This window comes from Erythrolamprus reginae, chromosome 1 (assembly GCF_031021105.1).
Source record: "Erythrolamprus reginae isolate rEryReg1 chromosome 1, rEryReg1.hap1, whole genome shotgun sequence".
Taxonomy (NCBI): domain Eukaryota; kingdom Metazoa; phylum Chordata; class Lepidosauria; order Squamata; family Dipsadidae; genus Erythrolamprus; species Erythrolamprus reginae.
Genome location: NC_091950.1, coordinates 374,317,100 through 374,334,562, shown reverse-complemented (window position 1 = coordinate 374,334,562; position 17,463 = coordinate 374,317,100). Strand labels below are relative to the sequence as shown.

The window sequence follows — 17,463 nt, the reverse complement described above, 5'->3', positions numbered from 1 at the left end:
AATATTGCTCAAAAATAAAGGGAACACTCAACACATCCTAGATTTGAATGAATGAAATAGTCTAATTGAATACTTTTTTCTGTACAAAGTTGAATGTGCACAATAGCATGTGAAATTGATTGTCAATCACTGTTGCTTCCTAAGTGGACAGTTTGATTTAACAGAAGTTTGATTTATTTGGAGTTATATTGTGTTGTTTAAGTGTTCCCTTTAGTTTATTTTTTTTGAGCATTGCGTACACATAAGCCTCCTCCCTTTTTCCCCCTGATAATTCTACAATCCCATCTGTTCTAAGTATCTGAAACCCTGGTATATACATGCTATTGCCATCAATTTCCTCGTTTAGCCAGGATTCAATAAAGCATAGGGCAGATGCGTTGTGAAGCAGTTGCTAAGTAAGGACTACCTATATTTAAAGGGACTGGATTATTTTCTGCTATTACAGTGATCCCTCGATTATCGCGGGGGTTACGTTCCAAGATAATCGATTTTCCGCGGTATAGTGGTGCGGAAGTAAAAACACCATCTGCGCATGCGCACCCTTTTTTTCCATGGCCGTGCATGCGCAGATGGTGGAGCCGGGGAGCGACGAAAGTGCGGAAGTCGACAAAGATTGCTTTGAATGTCGGCTGCCCCCGCCCCCCCAGCACCCGCCCACCCGCCGTTCACCCACCCGCCCAGCCGCTCGGCCGCTCGCTCGCCCATTCACCCGCCCGGCCGCTCGCTTGCTGCTCGCCCGTTCACCCGCCCGCCCGGCCGCTCGCCCTTTCACCCGCCCGCCCGGCCGCTCGCCTGTTCACCCGCCCGCCCAGCCGCTCGAGAGCAAGAGGGGGAGAGATAGAGAAAGAGAGAGAAGGAAAGAAAGAGATGAGAGAGGGAGGAAGAGAGTGTGAGAGAGGAAGAAGCAAGATAGAGAAAGAGAGAGAGAAAGAAAGATGAGAAAGGAAGGGAGAGAGAGAGAGAGGAAGAAAGAGAGAAGAGTGGAAGGAAGAGAGAGAGAAATGATAGAAAAAAGGGGAGAAAAAAAGAGAAATGAGAAAATGATTGAAGCAGAGAATGACAGGAAAGAAAGAAAGAGACAGAGAAGTGACTCTTGGTGATGACGTATGACGTCATCGGGTGGGAAAAACCGTGGTATAGCAAAAAAACCGTGGAGTATTTTTTAATTAATATTATTTGAAAAACCATGGTATAGCGTTTCGCGAAAATCGAGACCGCGAAAATCGAGGGATCACTGTATACTAATTATAATCTTATAAGATCACAGAGGTGAAAGTGAGCTGGGCCACAGTTCTGTTTTGCAGAGTCCCACCTCTTTGTCTGAATTCAAACTTTCCTTGGCCTCATGCCAACGAAGACTTCCTCCATTGGCTGCAAAATGTAGCTGTGTTTGATTCTTCTGTATCAGGGGATGGATGTTGCAAACCCTGAAGGAGGGGAGATCAGAAAAATCTTAGAGTTTTAACATTAAAATGATTCATGGCAAAATGTTTTACACTTATAAAAAACTTCCCATCAAAATATTTTTTGGAATTGAGAACATTGATCAAAATTCAAGAATGCCTACAAGGCAGATTTTGATCGCTGCAGCAATATTGTAAGAAGGAGAGAAATTTACTCATTCTCTTCTACCTCTAAGGTCCTCCTCCAGTTCCAAACCTATTTGTAATTCCTTCTGAATAATTATCTTCTTGTTTAATTTATTGTCTATATCTCCTCCAAAGACACAATGTGGCATACATCGTTCTTCCTTCTTTGATCTGGCATCAAAGACTGAGCAAGGGTTAGGCTGGGGGACTATGGCAGTGTTCACTTGACAAGCTTATCCCATGGTTACTGTGTACTACCAGTGCTGCAATATTAAAAATGGAGCCCAAACATACACTGGAACATTTATGGCACTTTTGCTATACAGTGGTACCTCAAGATACGAACCCCTCGTCTTACGAACAACTCGTGATACGAACCCGGGGTTCAGAAAAATTTTGCCTCTTCTTACGAACTTTTTTCCAGTTACGAACCGGCGTTCGGAGACTGCTGGGAAGCCGCGCGGCTGTTTTAAAAGGTGACAGTCGGGCGGCGGGGCTTCCCAGAAGCCTCCCGAACGCCGGTTCGTAACTCGAACAAAGTTCGTAAGAAGAGGCAAAATTTTGCTGAACCCCGGGTTCGGTTCGGGGGGATGCTGGCAAGCCCCCCAGGCCGGCTGCGACCTTTTAAAACACCCGCGCCGCTTCCCAGCTGTCTCCCGAAGCCCCCCAGGCCGGCTGTCACCTTTTAAAACAGCCGCGCGGCTTCCCAGCAGTCGCCGAAAGCCGTTTTTTTGCGGGGGGGGGTTTTGGTTGCATGGATTAATTGACTTTACATTGTTTCCTATGGGAAACAATGTTTCGTCTTACGAACCTTTCGTCTTATGAACCTCCTCCTTGCACCAATTAAGTTCGTATCATGAGGTACTACTGTATTGTGCTCACCCTAACTCTGAATAGAAATGGAGTAGACATAGATAAAAACCTGTCAGGTTGGAGGTTTGATATTTATAATAGTTTTATTTATTTATTTATTATTTAGATTTGTATGCCGCCCCTCTCCGCAGACTCCGCAGTTTTATCCAATATGGCACTTTCCAAATGCATTTCCCACTAGCAGAGAAATTCTGGTAATTGCAATTATCAGAGATGGGGTGCTGCCAAGTATGGAAAATTCATTTGGACTTTCAAGTTCACATTAACATCTGCTACATAATACTTTCTGAAGAACACCGTATTTTACTCACTTTTATACAAGCTGCTTCTGCTGCCATAAACATTTGAAGAACTCCCTGGAAGAGATTTTGAGCATTGCTCACAAGGTGTTCCACAGACGACCTACTGCTACCTGTTGATGCAATTACCCTTGGAAGTAATGAGAGAAAACATAATGTAACACCTAAAGGACAAAAAAGTGTAACAGGAAAAATGGATTCAGTGACAGGAATCTCGACGGCTAAATACTTCTATTTCTAAGCGCATATCTTTGTGTTTGTGTTAGGGCAAATGTTCTTTATTCTTTTAATAATAAACAGAAGAATCCGCTAACTGTTTCTAAATACTGTAATAGAAAACTCTGTAGATGTTCTGCAGTCCCGTGTTTTCCAAACCTCCTTTTCCCGGGTACTGAGAAGATCCCAACATAAGTAATTATAGAAACATAGAAGATTGACAACAGAAAAAGACCTCATGGACCATCTTAGTCTGCCCTTATACTATTTCCTGTATTTTATCTTAGGATGGATATATGTTTATCCCAGGCATGTTTAAATTCAGTTACTGTGGATTTACCAACCAGGTCTGTTGGAAGTTTGTTCCAACTATCTACTACTCTTTCAGTAAAATAATATTTTCTCACATTGCTTCTGGTCTTTCCCCCAACCTCAGATTGTGCCTCCTTGAACTTGTGTTCACTTTCCTATTAAAAACCCCTCCTGAACCTTATTAAACCCTTTAACATATTTAAATGTTTCGATCATGTCTCCCCTTCTGAAGTTTCCAAACACTTTTCAAAGGTAGCCCCATATAGAGAGTGTAGCAGTAATCGAACCTCGAGGTGATGAGAGCATGAGTGACTGAGCAGTGACTCCTTGTCCAAATAGGGCCGCAAATGGTGCACCAGATGAACCTGGGCAAACGCCCTCCTCACCACAGCCGAAAGATGGTGCTCTAATGTAAGCTGTGGATCGAGAAGGACGCCCAAGTTGCGGACCCTCTCCAAGGGGGTTAGTAATCCCCCCCAGGGTGATGGACGGACAGATGGAATTGTCCTTAGGAGGCAGGACCCACAGCCACTCCGTCTTGTCAGGGTTGAGTTTGAGACTGTTGACACCCATCCAGACCCCAACAGCCTCCAGGCATCAGCACATCACTTCCACTGCTTTGCTGAATGGACATGGGGTGGAGATGTACAACTGGGTATCATCAGCGTACTGATGATACCTCACCCCATGCCCTTGGATGATCTCACCCAGCAGTTTCATGTAGATATTAAATAGGGGGGAGGACTGACCCCTGAGGCACCCCACAAGGGAGAAATCTAGAGGTCGACCTCTGACTCCCTACTAACACCGACTGACCGACCGAAGAGGTAGGAGGAGAACCACTGAAGAACAGTGCCTTCCACTCCCAACTCATGGTTGATGGTATCGAAAGCCGCTGAGAGGTCAAGAAGCACCAGGACAGAGGACAAGCCCCTGTCCCGGGCCCGCCAGAGATAATCCATCAGCGCGACCAAAGCAGTTTCCATGCTGTAGCCAGGCCTGAACTCTGACTGTTGAGGGCCTAGATAATCGGCTTTTCTCAAGGACTGCTGGAGCTGGAGCGACACCACCTTCTCAACAACCATCCCTATAAAGGGAAGGTTGGAGACCGGACGATAGTTGTTGAGTATGGCTTGTAAGTGTTGAGAAAGCTGCCAAGCACCTGAAATTTGATCACAATTATTGGAGTGCAGCAATAACTGTAATTTCAGGGACCGGTCAACTATCTGTAAACTAATGAGACAAATCAGATATTTGCAACTAACAGTCTGGATCCAAGGTCATTCAAAGATGAAAATTAAGTGCAACTAACAGTTTGGATCCAAGGTAATTCAAAGAAGTTTTCCGGCTGTCTTTAAAAAGTCAGCACTTATTTAATTTAATTGACACAAATTAAACAAAAAAATAGAAATTGGTGGCACAGGTCTCCAATACCACTTCTCTCGGCACTATTCAATGCCTTGCACATTCTTGTATGTATATGTATACAAGAATGTGGAAGGCATTGAATAGTGCAGAGAGAAGTGGTATTACAGACCTGTGCCACCAACTCACATTTTCTCCAACTATTAGCCTATGTTGCTCTTAGCTGCTTGAAGATCATTTTGAATTGTCATACTACAGAAAGGGCAGTAGAAGAAAAAAATATGGATATAATATGTTTTATTTTGCAAGAAAACATTATTTATAAATCTAGTTACCGAGTAATGATGCTAAGTTGATAGTTAATTGTTTTGGTTTTCTCCAAAGCACACAACAGTTCAGCTGCACATCTTTCATCTAAGCAATCCTTTGTAATTTTGCCAGCAAATTTCACCAGTGCTTCCCCTCCAGCAATAACTTGAAAAGCAATGGCAATGACTTCCTCTTTGGTCTAAGCAAAAAGCAATTATGAAAAAACCAGGAGTGAAATGAATATTATCTAACTCTCCATTAATACATTTCTATTATTCATATGAACAACTCAGGTCTATGGCCTGAAGCTAGTTTATGCAGCTGATGTAACTCCAACAGTATCTCTCTGATCATGTAGCCAAGATACTGCATTTCTCGGACATTAAAAAAACCCCAGTAATTTCCTGCATCTAGAAAGCTAGGAGACCAACAGGAATAGGTTGAACTGCTCTTGATATGAAAGGCAACAGATGAAATCACATAGCTACTACTATACAAAAACTAAGCCTGAAAAGTCCACTATATATGGTTCTTCTTGTGGGGGGAATAGAAAAAGGGAGCATTTCGTGTTGTACAAAAAAATCAAGACATAGTAGCCATTGTAGAGGCAATATTAGAATGACCTGAGATGGTAATGAATGCTAACAATAAAAGGTTTATTCATATATCTTCAAAATAAAAGTCTTAATATGTCAATTACTTAATGAAGACATCAAAATGTTAACAGATAAAATGGAAAGGATGGAATTACTGGTATGTAGTTCCTATTCAGGCTCAGTGTTCCACTATGAAGTTTGAAAAACAGAATCACAAAGTAGAACTGAATCTTGAGTTTGACAGAAAACACGATGAGCATAAAGCTGAGGCAAGATGACTAGTGGTCTCACCTCTCCCCCACCAATTGGGAAATAAATGAATCAAATTCAAGATAAATGATAAACCCAAAACCTATTAAAAATAACAGCTACAAGCTAGATCAGATTCATAGTGTTTCTTAGAATATCTCAGAGGTCCACAAAATCTTTTTTTTTTTGCCAGATTGTGAAGATATTTGCAAATATTTAAAATATTTTTAAAATAAAATAAAAATATAAGTCATGAGTTTTATTTGTTAAAAATGTATGCTTTTTCATGAAAAATATGTTGTTTATGTCAATATCTAATGAGTTTAATATAGTTATGTTTACATGATTCAGAAGGTTAAGTTTTTTACAAATGCATGAATTTTAATATAGTAAATATCAATTATATAATCCACAAAAACAAACACTCTTTGTAATTTTTAAAAGTGGGAAGGAGCTCAGTGATCCAAAAGTTTAAGAAACTCTGGGATGAAAAAGCTCAGTTGGAAAAGCAGAACACACTATGCTTTTGACTAGGGGTCCCCAAACTTGGCAGCTTTAAGACTTGTGGACTTTAACTCCAAGAATTCTTGGAGTTGAATTCTTGGAGTTGAATTCTTGGAGATTGAAGTCCACAAGTCAATTGCCAAGTCTGCTTTTGGCAGACCACAGGATGGTGCTGGTACATCATATTTAGTGATCATGGGAAAAGAAACAGCCCACAAGAAAAATGAAGTGTAAGTAAATATTGAACTCAATCTCATTTTGCAGAGAATACCTTATTTGAACAGAAAAACAGGAATAAGAGAGAATGAAGTTTTTAATGCATCTTTTGAAAAAAGAAATAAAAAAGTTTAACCTAGATTCAGAGCCATGCCATCCAATGTGTTTCGCGGCTGAGAGTAGACATGAATCTGAAAGTCTAGCCGTCATCGAATGCTTCAACTCTAGGTCTTTGGAGTTCAGTTCCAGCAGGCTAGCATCTATTCTCTCACAAATATTTTGCTCCATTTACAAAAAAGTAAAGCCATCTTCAGGTTCAGCTTGACTCCTGCTGACTACACCCATGCTGTTCTTGTAATACAGTAATATGGAGGTGGTCTGCCATGACTTTTTCCCAGGAGTATTTTGTTTCAATTTCTGCTTTAACCTACTGCTTTGGAATTAATTCCCTGCTGATCTCCATTTATATATGAACGAGGAATGCAAAAGGAGCTACTCTAGCAGAATTTAAGGAATATGTTTGTTCTGTAACAAAAATAAAATCATTACCCCCAATACTCTTTCATGCAAAACTGTTAAAGAGGAAATACCATGATTGGCCCTTTCCTTTTTAGAAACTGGGCCATGTCTGACACTTGTATTCTCATTTCCTCAATTATTTGTGAAATAAGACAGCCATGGTTCTCCGAGTCTCCCAGGGAAGAAGTTGGACTGGATCCCAAACTGCATTCAGAGTGACTAGGCTGGAAATCATTTAGAAGATCTTCCCGATACTGCAGAGATAACAAAACAGTTTACTTATCTCTCAAGCTCCAGGATGTTCATATTTTTAAAAGAAGGTTTATGCTATGATGTATCCTACCTCCACAAACCACCAACCTCCAGAAATTATGGTGGCAAGTCTGCCATTTGGCCATGCTGCCTGATAACCACTAATGTTATCAGAATTGTGAGGTTTAAAGCCCTTCATGACATGGATTTGAGGGACTACTGTATCTCTCTATTTAATCTGCCCATTCCACCAAATCCAGCAAAGGGGACATCTAATGGGTTGTGTCATCTAAAATGTAGCCCCTAGATCAGTGATCTCCAACCTTAGCAACTTTTCTGGCTGAGGAACTCTGGGAGTTGAAATCCACAAGTCTTAAAATTGCCAAGGTTGGAGGCCCCTGCCCTAGATGATAGAGTGACTGGCCTTCTCTAGAGTGACACCTGCACTGTGGAATCTTTTCCCTCCGAAGAGAGCTTGGTCTTATCTTTTCCACGTTTCTGAAGATCCCTCAACACTTGGTTGGGTTAGCAGGCTGGAGAGCCCCAAGGGACTGGTGAGCTAAAGTGGTGAACTTTTTAAAGGGCAGAAAATTCTGCTCCAGCCGACTCTAACGATATCAGGGTCATTGCTATGCCTGTGTCTCTCAACTTTCCAAATATAAAAACATCAATATCCACTATTGGACAATGATTCAAAATAGTGAAAAAGGTATTTTGACCTGACCATGTAAAACCTGCTGTTCTATAACTGTGTCCTCATACAAAAGGTCACACTTTTTCTATGGCTATAATTTAAAATATACTTAAATATTTTGTGTATTAGGGGGAGGTCAATATTACCATGGTAATTTTGTTACTGGCAGACAAAATTCCTTCTCCAGCCTTGTTGGCTTTCTGTCCTAGGGTTGGGCTGTTCTGATGCTGTGTGCAATCTTCCTTCTTCGACCAGGAAGGCTGGATGGAATAAATATGTTCCTCGTCATTTTGTAAGCACTTTCTAACAACTTGCAGAACTGTTTCACTGATGCCTTTCGTGGCCTGAAGCTGTCTCACAAGATAACCAGCTTTAGCAGACCACTCATAAAGAAGACTGTCTACCAGATGATGATGATGGTCTAGTTGGCTGTGGAATTGTCCAGCTAGCCCCATAATTTCATCAGTAAGGAGCAGGAGGTTCCCTGTTGTGGCGAGTAAATTCTCTTTCAGCTTTAGACAATTGGGTGGCTCCTCCAGTGCATCCCGGATGACTTTGTCCGCCATTCGGATATTGGCTTTGAGGAAGGCTGCCTTTCTTCCAAAGGTCTCTTTTTGGATGAGGTTACCGCTACTTCCAGTGCCATGTGATATAAACTGGCTTAATCTGACAACGATTTGGATGCTGCTCAAGTATTCTCCATTGAGTCCATCCAATTGAAGCAAGATGGCTTTGGCTGTTAGGGCAAGTTTTCTTTGGAGAACCTCAAACTGAACCAATAAACTGGGAGCAGCTACTGGAGAGACCGCCAGAGCATGTGCAACTTGAAGCAGAGATTCTGTCAATATTTTGAGCTGTTCTGTTTGAGATGGAATCTCATTCCCAATACCTTGTCTAGCACGTAACAGAACTGACAACTTAGCCGCTTCCTGTATTCTAACAGAATTTTCAGATACTTTTGTCAGCGTGCTCTGCAAGCAAAGATGGTATTTCATTTTAGTTTGTAACTCTTTTAAGGCCAATACATCTCTTCCTACAAACTGATCCACAATATTTAACAATGCTTGGATGGTAACAGACCACAGAATGCAACTTGCATCAAATCTATCCTGTTTGGCGAAATCAGGATGAGGTTTACTAATACCCTGCGCTTTTTCAAGAAGGTATTTTGTTCTGGTTTGTACACAAGTGAACTTAGTTTGAACTCGCAGGAAAGTTTCCTGAAGGCTGGAACACTCGGGGAGCAATTTTCTGTCATCTGAATGGACCACTTTGCTAATTAACTGAACCAGCGTCTCTAAAATCTCCATGATCTCATCGAAACTTTGGATTTCATCATGAGAACTACATGGAGGCATAAAGCCAATTAACTGCCTTGCCAGCCTGTACCAAGAACTTGCAACAAAAGTCAGACTGTGCTTTGTCTCATCAATCTTCTCAGAAAGCAAAATAGCTGTTTGTGGAAGTTGCTCTGAATTTAGAACCGGGTTTGCCTCTACTTCTCTAACTAATCCAATAAAATGAGGGATTAACTCCACAATTTCTTTATAATGCAATAATTTATCATACATAGGTGACTCAACAATCCGCAAGGCTTCTTTAGCTGCATCAATAAAACAGTTAGCTAGCTCCAGCATATCGGCACAAATACTATTCAGGCGTATGGCATCGTGTGTACTTGTTGCTATTGTCAGCTCTCTAATCAGTGGGTGTAAATCAACTCTTCTGACTGCATCTTTCTGGTATATAATATTTCTTCTGGGAAATTCCGGAGAAGGACAATAGGGTGGTTTAAATTTGTCCAAGGAACCGACCATCAATTCTGCATTATTTGAGCTATTTTGTTTTATGAAACTTTGTGTCCTAAATTCCATAGGATCCTGTGAAGCCAGGGCATTTGGAAAATCTATGGAAATATTGAAATGATGGACGTTATCCCGAAGTGGACTAAGAATATCTGGCTGATTACATTCATCCAGCCCCTTTCGGACATTACAAGCAAACTCTATCAATTCCTTCGTCCTCTTTGAATATTCTTCTTTATCTGGTAAACTGGTCATTCTTGCCATACACCAGTTTATGCTAACTTCTGTCTGTGTTATGGCATTTTTCAGTTGTTTAATTAAACCGAAGAGCCCATTCCGGAAAATGGGATCACTGGCTTTGGCCACAAATCTACTAATGAACTCAACTATTTGTGCTGCTTGTCTGCACAATCTAGACGTGTGCCCCCAAAAATGTTCAAGGTGCTGCATATCTAAAGCTTTTTCACTTGCCTCTCTGTGTCTCATCATCTCTTGAACAGATGCATCAAGGAATTCATGCAAATCAAGTATTTTGTCCAAACACTTCATCAAACTTTCTGTTGTGCTTGACCATATTTGGGACAAGGAGTTTAATTTTTTACGCACATCACCATTTCCTGGAAAAAGGCTCAGTTCACTCAGGAGACCAGGTACTGTGGCAAGAAGTCTATTAAATTGGTCCATGCACTGTTCAATATCTTCAGCAGTTTCCCTTTCAGTGCATGTAACAAGAATCAGATTGGCTGCTTTAAGTATCTGCGTGGAATGGCTGAAGAATGTGGTAATCAAAGGTTTCAATTTTCTTAGGAAGCCTTCTTTTCCGACATGAGAACATGGCTCCAGGGCAGCTCCTATCAGTCTCCTCATGGGGCCTTTAATATCAACCAAACTATCCAAAATCTGATAGATAACAACAGAACGTATTACTTGATTAAGATGTTCCAATTGGGTTTTCATGGCAAAACATTCCTCTTTTATATTTTCTTTTGGAAAGCCATTAAATGTACTTACATCCACAAGAATCACTTTTCTGAATTTCAGTAAATGATGACAAAGTTGAATTAGTTCTTGCTTTAGAGTTGTTCTTGGTGAATCAGCAAACAGCATGCAATAGGCAATTAGAACTTCTAAAGGTAAGATTAATTTATCTTCATGTAGATGAATTGGCTGTGGACTAGAAATAAGGCCGAGAAATTGATGCAAATGCTGGGGGGAAAGGCCATACCTTTCGTGCAGTCTTTTTGTTCTTCCAATGTTGCTTTTCAACAGGGATATCAATTTTTTTACACTACTTTTTGCTAAGTCATAAATATAATTTTTTGATAGGTTCATTTGCTGCTCGTGGGGATACTGAAGGTAGCTGACTTTTGCTGTGAATAACATAGGGATACTGTTTTTAAGGGTCTGCAGGGTTTGAGCTAAATGTTTCCGCTGCAAAGATTCTTTAAGATCCCAAAGGAGTCTTTCCGTCAGATTGGTGAATAACAGAAGAGCCTCTGAAAAGGGGCGAGAAGCACTTAGCACCGCTGATACATCTTCAGCAGATTCCAGCATCAGCAGGCAGTCAAATAGCCAACGAGCAGCTTGGATTATCCGCCTGATGGTGGAATCCTCTTGTGCCCAGAGAACCTTGTAAATTAAAATTTAAAATATAATAGTAATGTCAGCGATTCTTAAGAGAAGTCTCATTTTACAGCAGTCATCAAGATCATTTCAATAATTTATCTGGCAAAGTTATTTGGCAATGTTAACAACAGTGTCATCTGTGGCCTTTCTCTCCAGCTAAGTTAAAATGCCATCAATCTTATTGTCAATTTCTATCCTATATCTCATTGTAAAGACGCAATATATTTTAGGCAAAATGATTGGTTGATTCTAACATTTATCACAGCACCACCTAGTGGAAAAAACATCCGCTTTTCATAGTCCATAGTTCAGTGGGAATAAAGGCAAATCTAGCTGTATGAATGTACAGCTTCACTAGGAACCTTCCTGGCTCCCCTTTGTCCACCCTATTCTGCTATAGCTCTAGATAAATAAAGATTAGAAAAATCATATGAGTCTTGAAGGAAGCCTACTCCATTTTACTTATGATTTCTTTCCCATTCCTTTTCTCCCATTATTTAATTACAAAATATTTCCTTCCCATATACCTCTATTTTCTCTTTAGGAGGCATCTGGAGGGGGATGAGAGGAAATGGCCTATTTAACATATTTAAATGTTTCGATCATGTCCCCCCTTTTCCTTCTGTCCTCCAAGCTATACAGATTGAGTTCATTAAGTCTTCTTTATTGTTGTTAGCCGCCCTGAGTCTTCGGAGAGGGGCGGCATTCAAATCAAATCAAATCAAATCAAATCAAATCAAATCAGTAAATAAATAAATAAATAAATAAATAAATAAATAAATAAATAAATAAATAAATAAATAAATAAATAAATAAATAAATAAATAAATAAATAAATAAATAAATAAATAAATAAATAAATAAATAAATAAATAAAAAGTTCTTCCTTATTTCCAGGTTGAATCTCTCCTTGGTCAGCATCCAACCATTGCTCCTTGCCTGGCCTTCTGGTGCTTTGGAAAGCAACGTGATCCCCTACTCTCTGTGGCAGCCCCTTAAGTATTTATAGACTGCTATCATGTCCCTCCTGGATCTCCTCTTTGCCAGACTATCCATGCCCAGTTCCTGCAACCTTTCTTTGTATGTTTTAGATCTGACAAATATCAATTGATAGCCAAGCATTTTCTACTCATGTATTTTAATAGTAGATAATCATAAGTAAGAGGTACAGATCAATTATTTGTTTTCTTGTTGGGGTGGAATGTACTGACATAACTACTGTATCATCATTTTTAATTTGCTATAGATCTAACCATCCTTAAAGGTTTATATAGTTGAACCTCTAGCAGCTGATATGTATCTGAGATTTTGCCCTCTGCAGAAACCTAAATACCCATTCTGGGACAGAGAAGTATAAACAATATAGCAAAAATGAGCAATGCTCTATTTTTCATTTGTATCAAAAACCTCAGAAACAACCAGATGGAAGGCAAGAAAGATTTTACTTTAGCAACAATCTTTCATAAATGGTCTGCACATATCTGACTAGCTGCTATGCCAAGCATGCCAAACTATGCTTCAATAGATAGGAATACATTTAGTGTACTTTTATGGTTCCCACAAGTATCCTTTTTGCAGAAACAGCCAATTCTTCAACAGAATTGCAAGCATCGGGTTGAATGAGAAGTTTCTGGACCGCAAGGAGGATGGTTTTCCCTGATACCAGAAGAGTTTGAGTTGCTGGCACCATCTCCTTCTCAAAGACCTCATCACCAGATTCTTCAGCCAGCCTAGAATGGGACAAAAGATGTGGCACTTAGCCCAGTTAACGGGAGCTGGTATTATAAACAAACCCAGTCTTTGAGATCCTGCATATATCCCATATGTAGCATTCTTCTGCACAGCTTCTTTTTGAGTTGCAAACCTACATTTCCTTCCTATAATGTATAAATTACTTGATGGTTTGTTTGAGCCCGAAATTTACAATTAAATAGCTTATATTCTAAAATAAACATTACCTTCTAGCAATACAGCCAAATTCTTCCGTAGCTTTTGCTAATTCTTCTGCAGTTGTCTCTAAATTGGCAGAAGCTTCATGGGTAATTTCTCTCTGCTCAATTGCTATTATTAAATTGTAAAGTTCAGCAATCATGGGCAAAATAATTCTATGCGTGGATTTGGTATAAACAATAGCACTGATGTCATACAGGGAAAAGCACTCCACTGCTTCTGTTTTGGAAATAAAAGACACAATTATCTGAGTTGTATTTATTAGGTAAATATACTTAAATATTATGATACACGAATTATAAAGTTCTGAAGGATATTTCTGAGGCAAGCTCTTATAAAAAACCATAATAGAAGAGAGTCTACTTTTTTTTTATCATGATGTCCACAGATATCTCAATTTTACTCAGCTCTTATTTTTAGAAGATTCTTTGTCTGATGCTACTGGCATTTCTGTCAACAGTGGTGGATGTTATGGGAAATCTGAAGAGAAATTTTCACAAGGACTGTTAAAACCAAGTTGTCCAAAAATTATTGAAAAGCGATTCAAAACAAATCAAATTAGCAATAGCAGGAATGTAAAAAAGTTCATTAAATAACCTCAAAACACTTTTAAAAAAGAATTGTTTTTGCACTAGAGATAAGGTGAGCAGATAGCACTGTTTTAGCTACATAAGCAATATCACTCACATAAGAATGCCATGAACAGAAAGAGTTCATTAAACATGTAGTGCTATTCACCAGTGGTGGTGGGATTCAAATAATTTAACAACCAGTTTTCTGCCCAAAGGATTTCTCCCAACAAGCAGTTCGCCAAACTGCTCAGAAAGTTAACAATCGCTTCTCCCGAAGTGGTGCAAACTGGCTGAATCCCACCACTGCAAGTATTTACTATACTCTAGCTCAGTGTTTCCCAACCATGGCAACTTGAAGATATTTGGACTTCAACTCCCAGAATTCCCCAGCCAGCAAATGCTGGCTGGGGAATTCTGGGAGTTGAAGTCCAAATATCTTCAAGTTGCCACAGTTGGGAAACACTGCTCTAGCTAACGAACACTATCAATAAAAGTATAAACATTTTTTAAATTAAAGACTTACAGACACACATACACACACACCACGCACATGCGCGCGTGCACACACACACACAATTATTTATTAAGATCATCTTGTAATGTCCCAGACGTTTTACCAAGCCACTGAGATGCCAAAGAGAGTGAGACTTGAGACGAGGTTTGCAAAAAGATGATGATTTTATTTTGGGCCAAAACAAGATACTGGCTGAAACTATATCCAGAACATAAGGAATTGGGGAAAGTATGGCTCAGACATCAGCGCATGCCTCTCTGTACCCCCGACGCACGTGTCTGTGCACCCACGTGAAATTTGGCTTCTGTGCATGCGCAGCAACCTAGATCTTGCGCGAGGACGCTCTCACATGCGAGGTTTCACCGATTTCTTTGCTTTTGTACATGCGTGGAAGTAAGAAATCGGCAAAAATCAGTGAAATCTTGCTTGCATGAGATATCGCTTGCTGGGCAGCGCAGAAGCCAAATATCACGCCGACATATGTATGTCGGAAGTGGCTGGTAAGTGCAAACCCCGCCTGGCTTTATTTACCACCTCACTTCAAATGGAGGGCAGGCAATTTCCAGAAATTAAAACAGACTTTCCATCAATCAAACTCTTACATTCCCAGACCTAACTGCTTATTCCTCCTAATATCAGGCTTTCTACAAAGTTCCCTTCCAGATAATACATCTAGAAATTTCCCTACTTTTGTAGATCCACCATGTCCCTTTCTAATACTACTTTTTAATCTTGGAAGTAGGTCTGCTTACTAGGGAGACAACCAGCTTAGACTAATGCAGCAGCAATGGGAATGAATCTTATTGAATCCAGTAGAGTTGATTTTTGAAAAGATAAATATTTGAATATGTTTATGTTACTACAGCGCCAGTCAAAAAGGCCTTTTAAAAATCATCTCCAGCTACACACATGTTCTACCAGTTCTCTACTTTACCTGTCTTTGCCATCTTCTCCCCATATATCATTCCTTGGAGCTTTAAAAAAAATCCAGTCTCATAGTCTACTAATTAAAAAGCCCAGCCTGCAAATAAAATGAAATAAAACACTTGAAACGTGTGAGAAAAAGAAGGATGAAAAGGAATGGCAGTATAAGAAAAAAAAGACAAAGAGAGATTTCTTCTTCACTCAGAGAGCAATAAATTCAGATTATGAACTATCAAGATGGAAGTCATGACATAGCCCAAAGCTCAATTACTGAACATAGACCTTACAAATAGAAAGTACAGGTTCAACCTTTGATATTTCTAGATCAGTTTTCTAAAGATCAGCAACAAGTGATATAAAGAATTCTCTACCTGACACCTTGAAGAGTTGACAAAACTGAACTAGATACATGTGATAATACCAGGCAGTTTCCTCTGAATGGATAAATTACATTTTCTTGACTTATGAGCACAATTACAATTTCAAATTAGTGTGACTCACAGGCTGCTGATCCATGGATTCACTTTGCATTTCTCTTTCCAGCATGAAAAATAAAAATGACAATCCAAACAGTTTTCTTCTTCAAGGAACTATTCAGATAGATACCAGCTGCAACAGAGCAAGATAATAATTCCCTTTGTTATTTAATGTGGGTCCTAGTAGGTTCGAAGGATGCATTCTTCACCGATACATGCAACATGAGAACTCTGCTTTTATAAATAATTGAACAAGCTTATTTATTAATAATAGGGACTGCTTAGAAAATGAGATGTGGTAACTTTCCAAAGTGCAAATAATCAGTCACTGACAATTATGGCACAAATAATCCTGTGTTTACTATTAAAATTCACCTCCCCAAAGGAACATGGAAGCTGAGCAATAAGCTTTGAATCACACAAAAATGGCCTGGTGTGCTCCATATTGTATCTGAAGTTCAATAATTCAAATTCTACATCCGTGCTTGAACAATGGGCAAACTCTAAGGTTTTGAATTCTATACCAATAATTTTGAAGCTAATAGGGGACAACAGAAATCAAAATTACACACTTTCATGTACACAGACATCTTATAAGGGTAGAAAATTCATATGCTCTCTATATACCAGGGTCCGAAGAGTTGAACTTTTTCTATGTCTGAAGCAGTGATGGGTTATAAAATATTTTGTCACTAGTTTGTGCATGCACACACACGATGCTTCTGCACATGCACAGAAGGATCCCAAGTGAGCGGGCGGAGTCTCCCGCCACTGGCACTACCAGTTCTAAGAATTGGTCCAAACAGGATTTTTTTTTTAATAAGTACAAGTCCCTTATTAAGAAATGTGAATTCCATACATTCATTTGTGTGTTGGGATTTTCATTATAAAATAATATACAGTGATACCTCAACTTAAGAATGCCTCTACTTAAGAACTTTTCTAGATAAGAACCGGGCGTTCAAGATTTTTTTGCTTCTTCGTAAGAACCATTTTCTACTTAAGAACCCGAGCCCGGAAAAATTTCCCAGGAAATTTGAGAGCGGAACGAAGACCCGGCCAGTTTCCTGCCATTCCCCCTTTAGCCCTGGCCATCTCAGGCTTTTCTGGGCTTCCAGAGGAGCCTTTCGGTGGCGCTTAAGGAGGCTTTGGCAGTCCAGAGCAAACAAAGCATTTTCCTTTCTCTGGGCACTTGGAGAGGGAATAAACCTCTGCCAGCACCCAGAGAAAAGAAACACTCCCTTCGCTCTGGCCAAAGACTGTCCTCCTCTTCTTCCTCCTCCTCCTCCTCTCACCCAAATTCCGAGCTTTTATTTCTTTCCTAATGGGTTTGCACGCATTATTTGCTTTTGCACTGATTCCTAGGGGAAAAATTGCTTCTACTTACAAACTTTTCTACTTAAGAACTTGGTCATGGAACAAATTAAGTTCTTAAGTAGAGGTAACACTGTATTCATTTAATCATATAACATAAATATGTAACATTAATTTTACTTACCAGAAGAGATGCATGCTTTGTCTGGGATTTCCTCCGCCCCCCCCCCTCTGCCTCCTTTTCTTCGCATATAACAGACAGGCAAGTAGGATGCTTGGCTGCATAGCT

The 17,463-nt window shown here is 39.8% G+C and overlaps 1 protein-coding gene across 1 annotated transcript; it reads right to left on the bottom strand.

Moving 5' to 3' along the window:
- Positions 1-851: 851 nt before the first annotated feature.
- LOC139154217 (uncharacterized) lies at positions 852-15,844 on the bottom strand. The gene is made up of 8 exons (XM_070728681.1): positions 15,756-15,844; positions 13,383-13,593; positions 12,971-13,154; positions 8,140-11,427; positions 7,119-7,301; positions 4,990-5,162; positions 2,774-2,891; positions 852-1,427 (listed from the first exon to the last, which is right to left on the bottom strand). The coding sequence occupies exons 1-8, from the start codon at positions 15,793-15,795 to the stop codon at positions 1,344-1,346; spliced, it is 4,281 nt and encodes a 1,426-aa protein (XP_070584782.1). The 5' UTR covers positions 15,796-15,844; the 3' UTR covers positions 852-1,343.
- Positions 15,845-17,463: the final 1,619 nt, after the last annotated feature.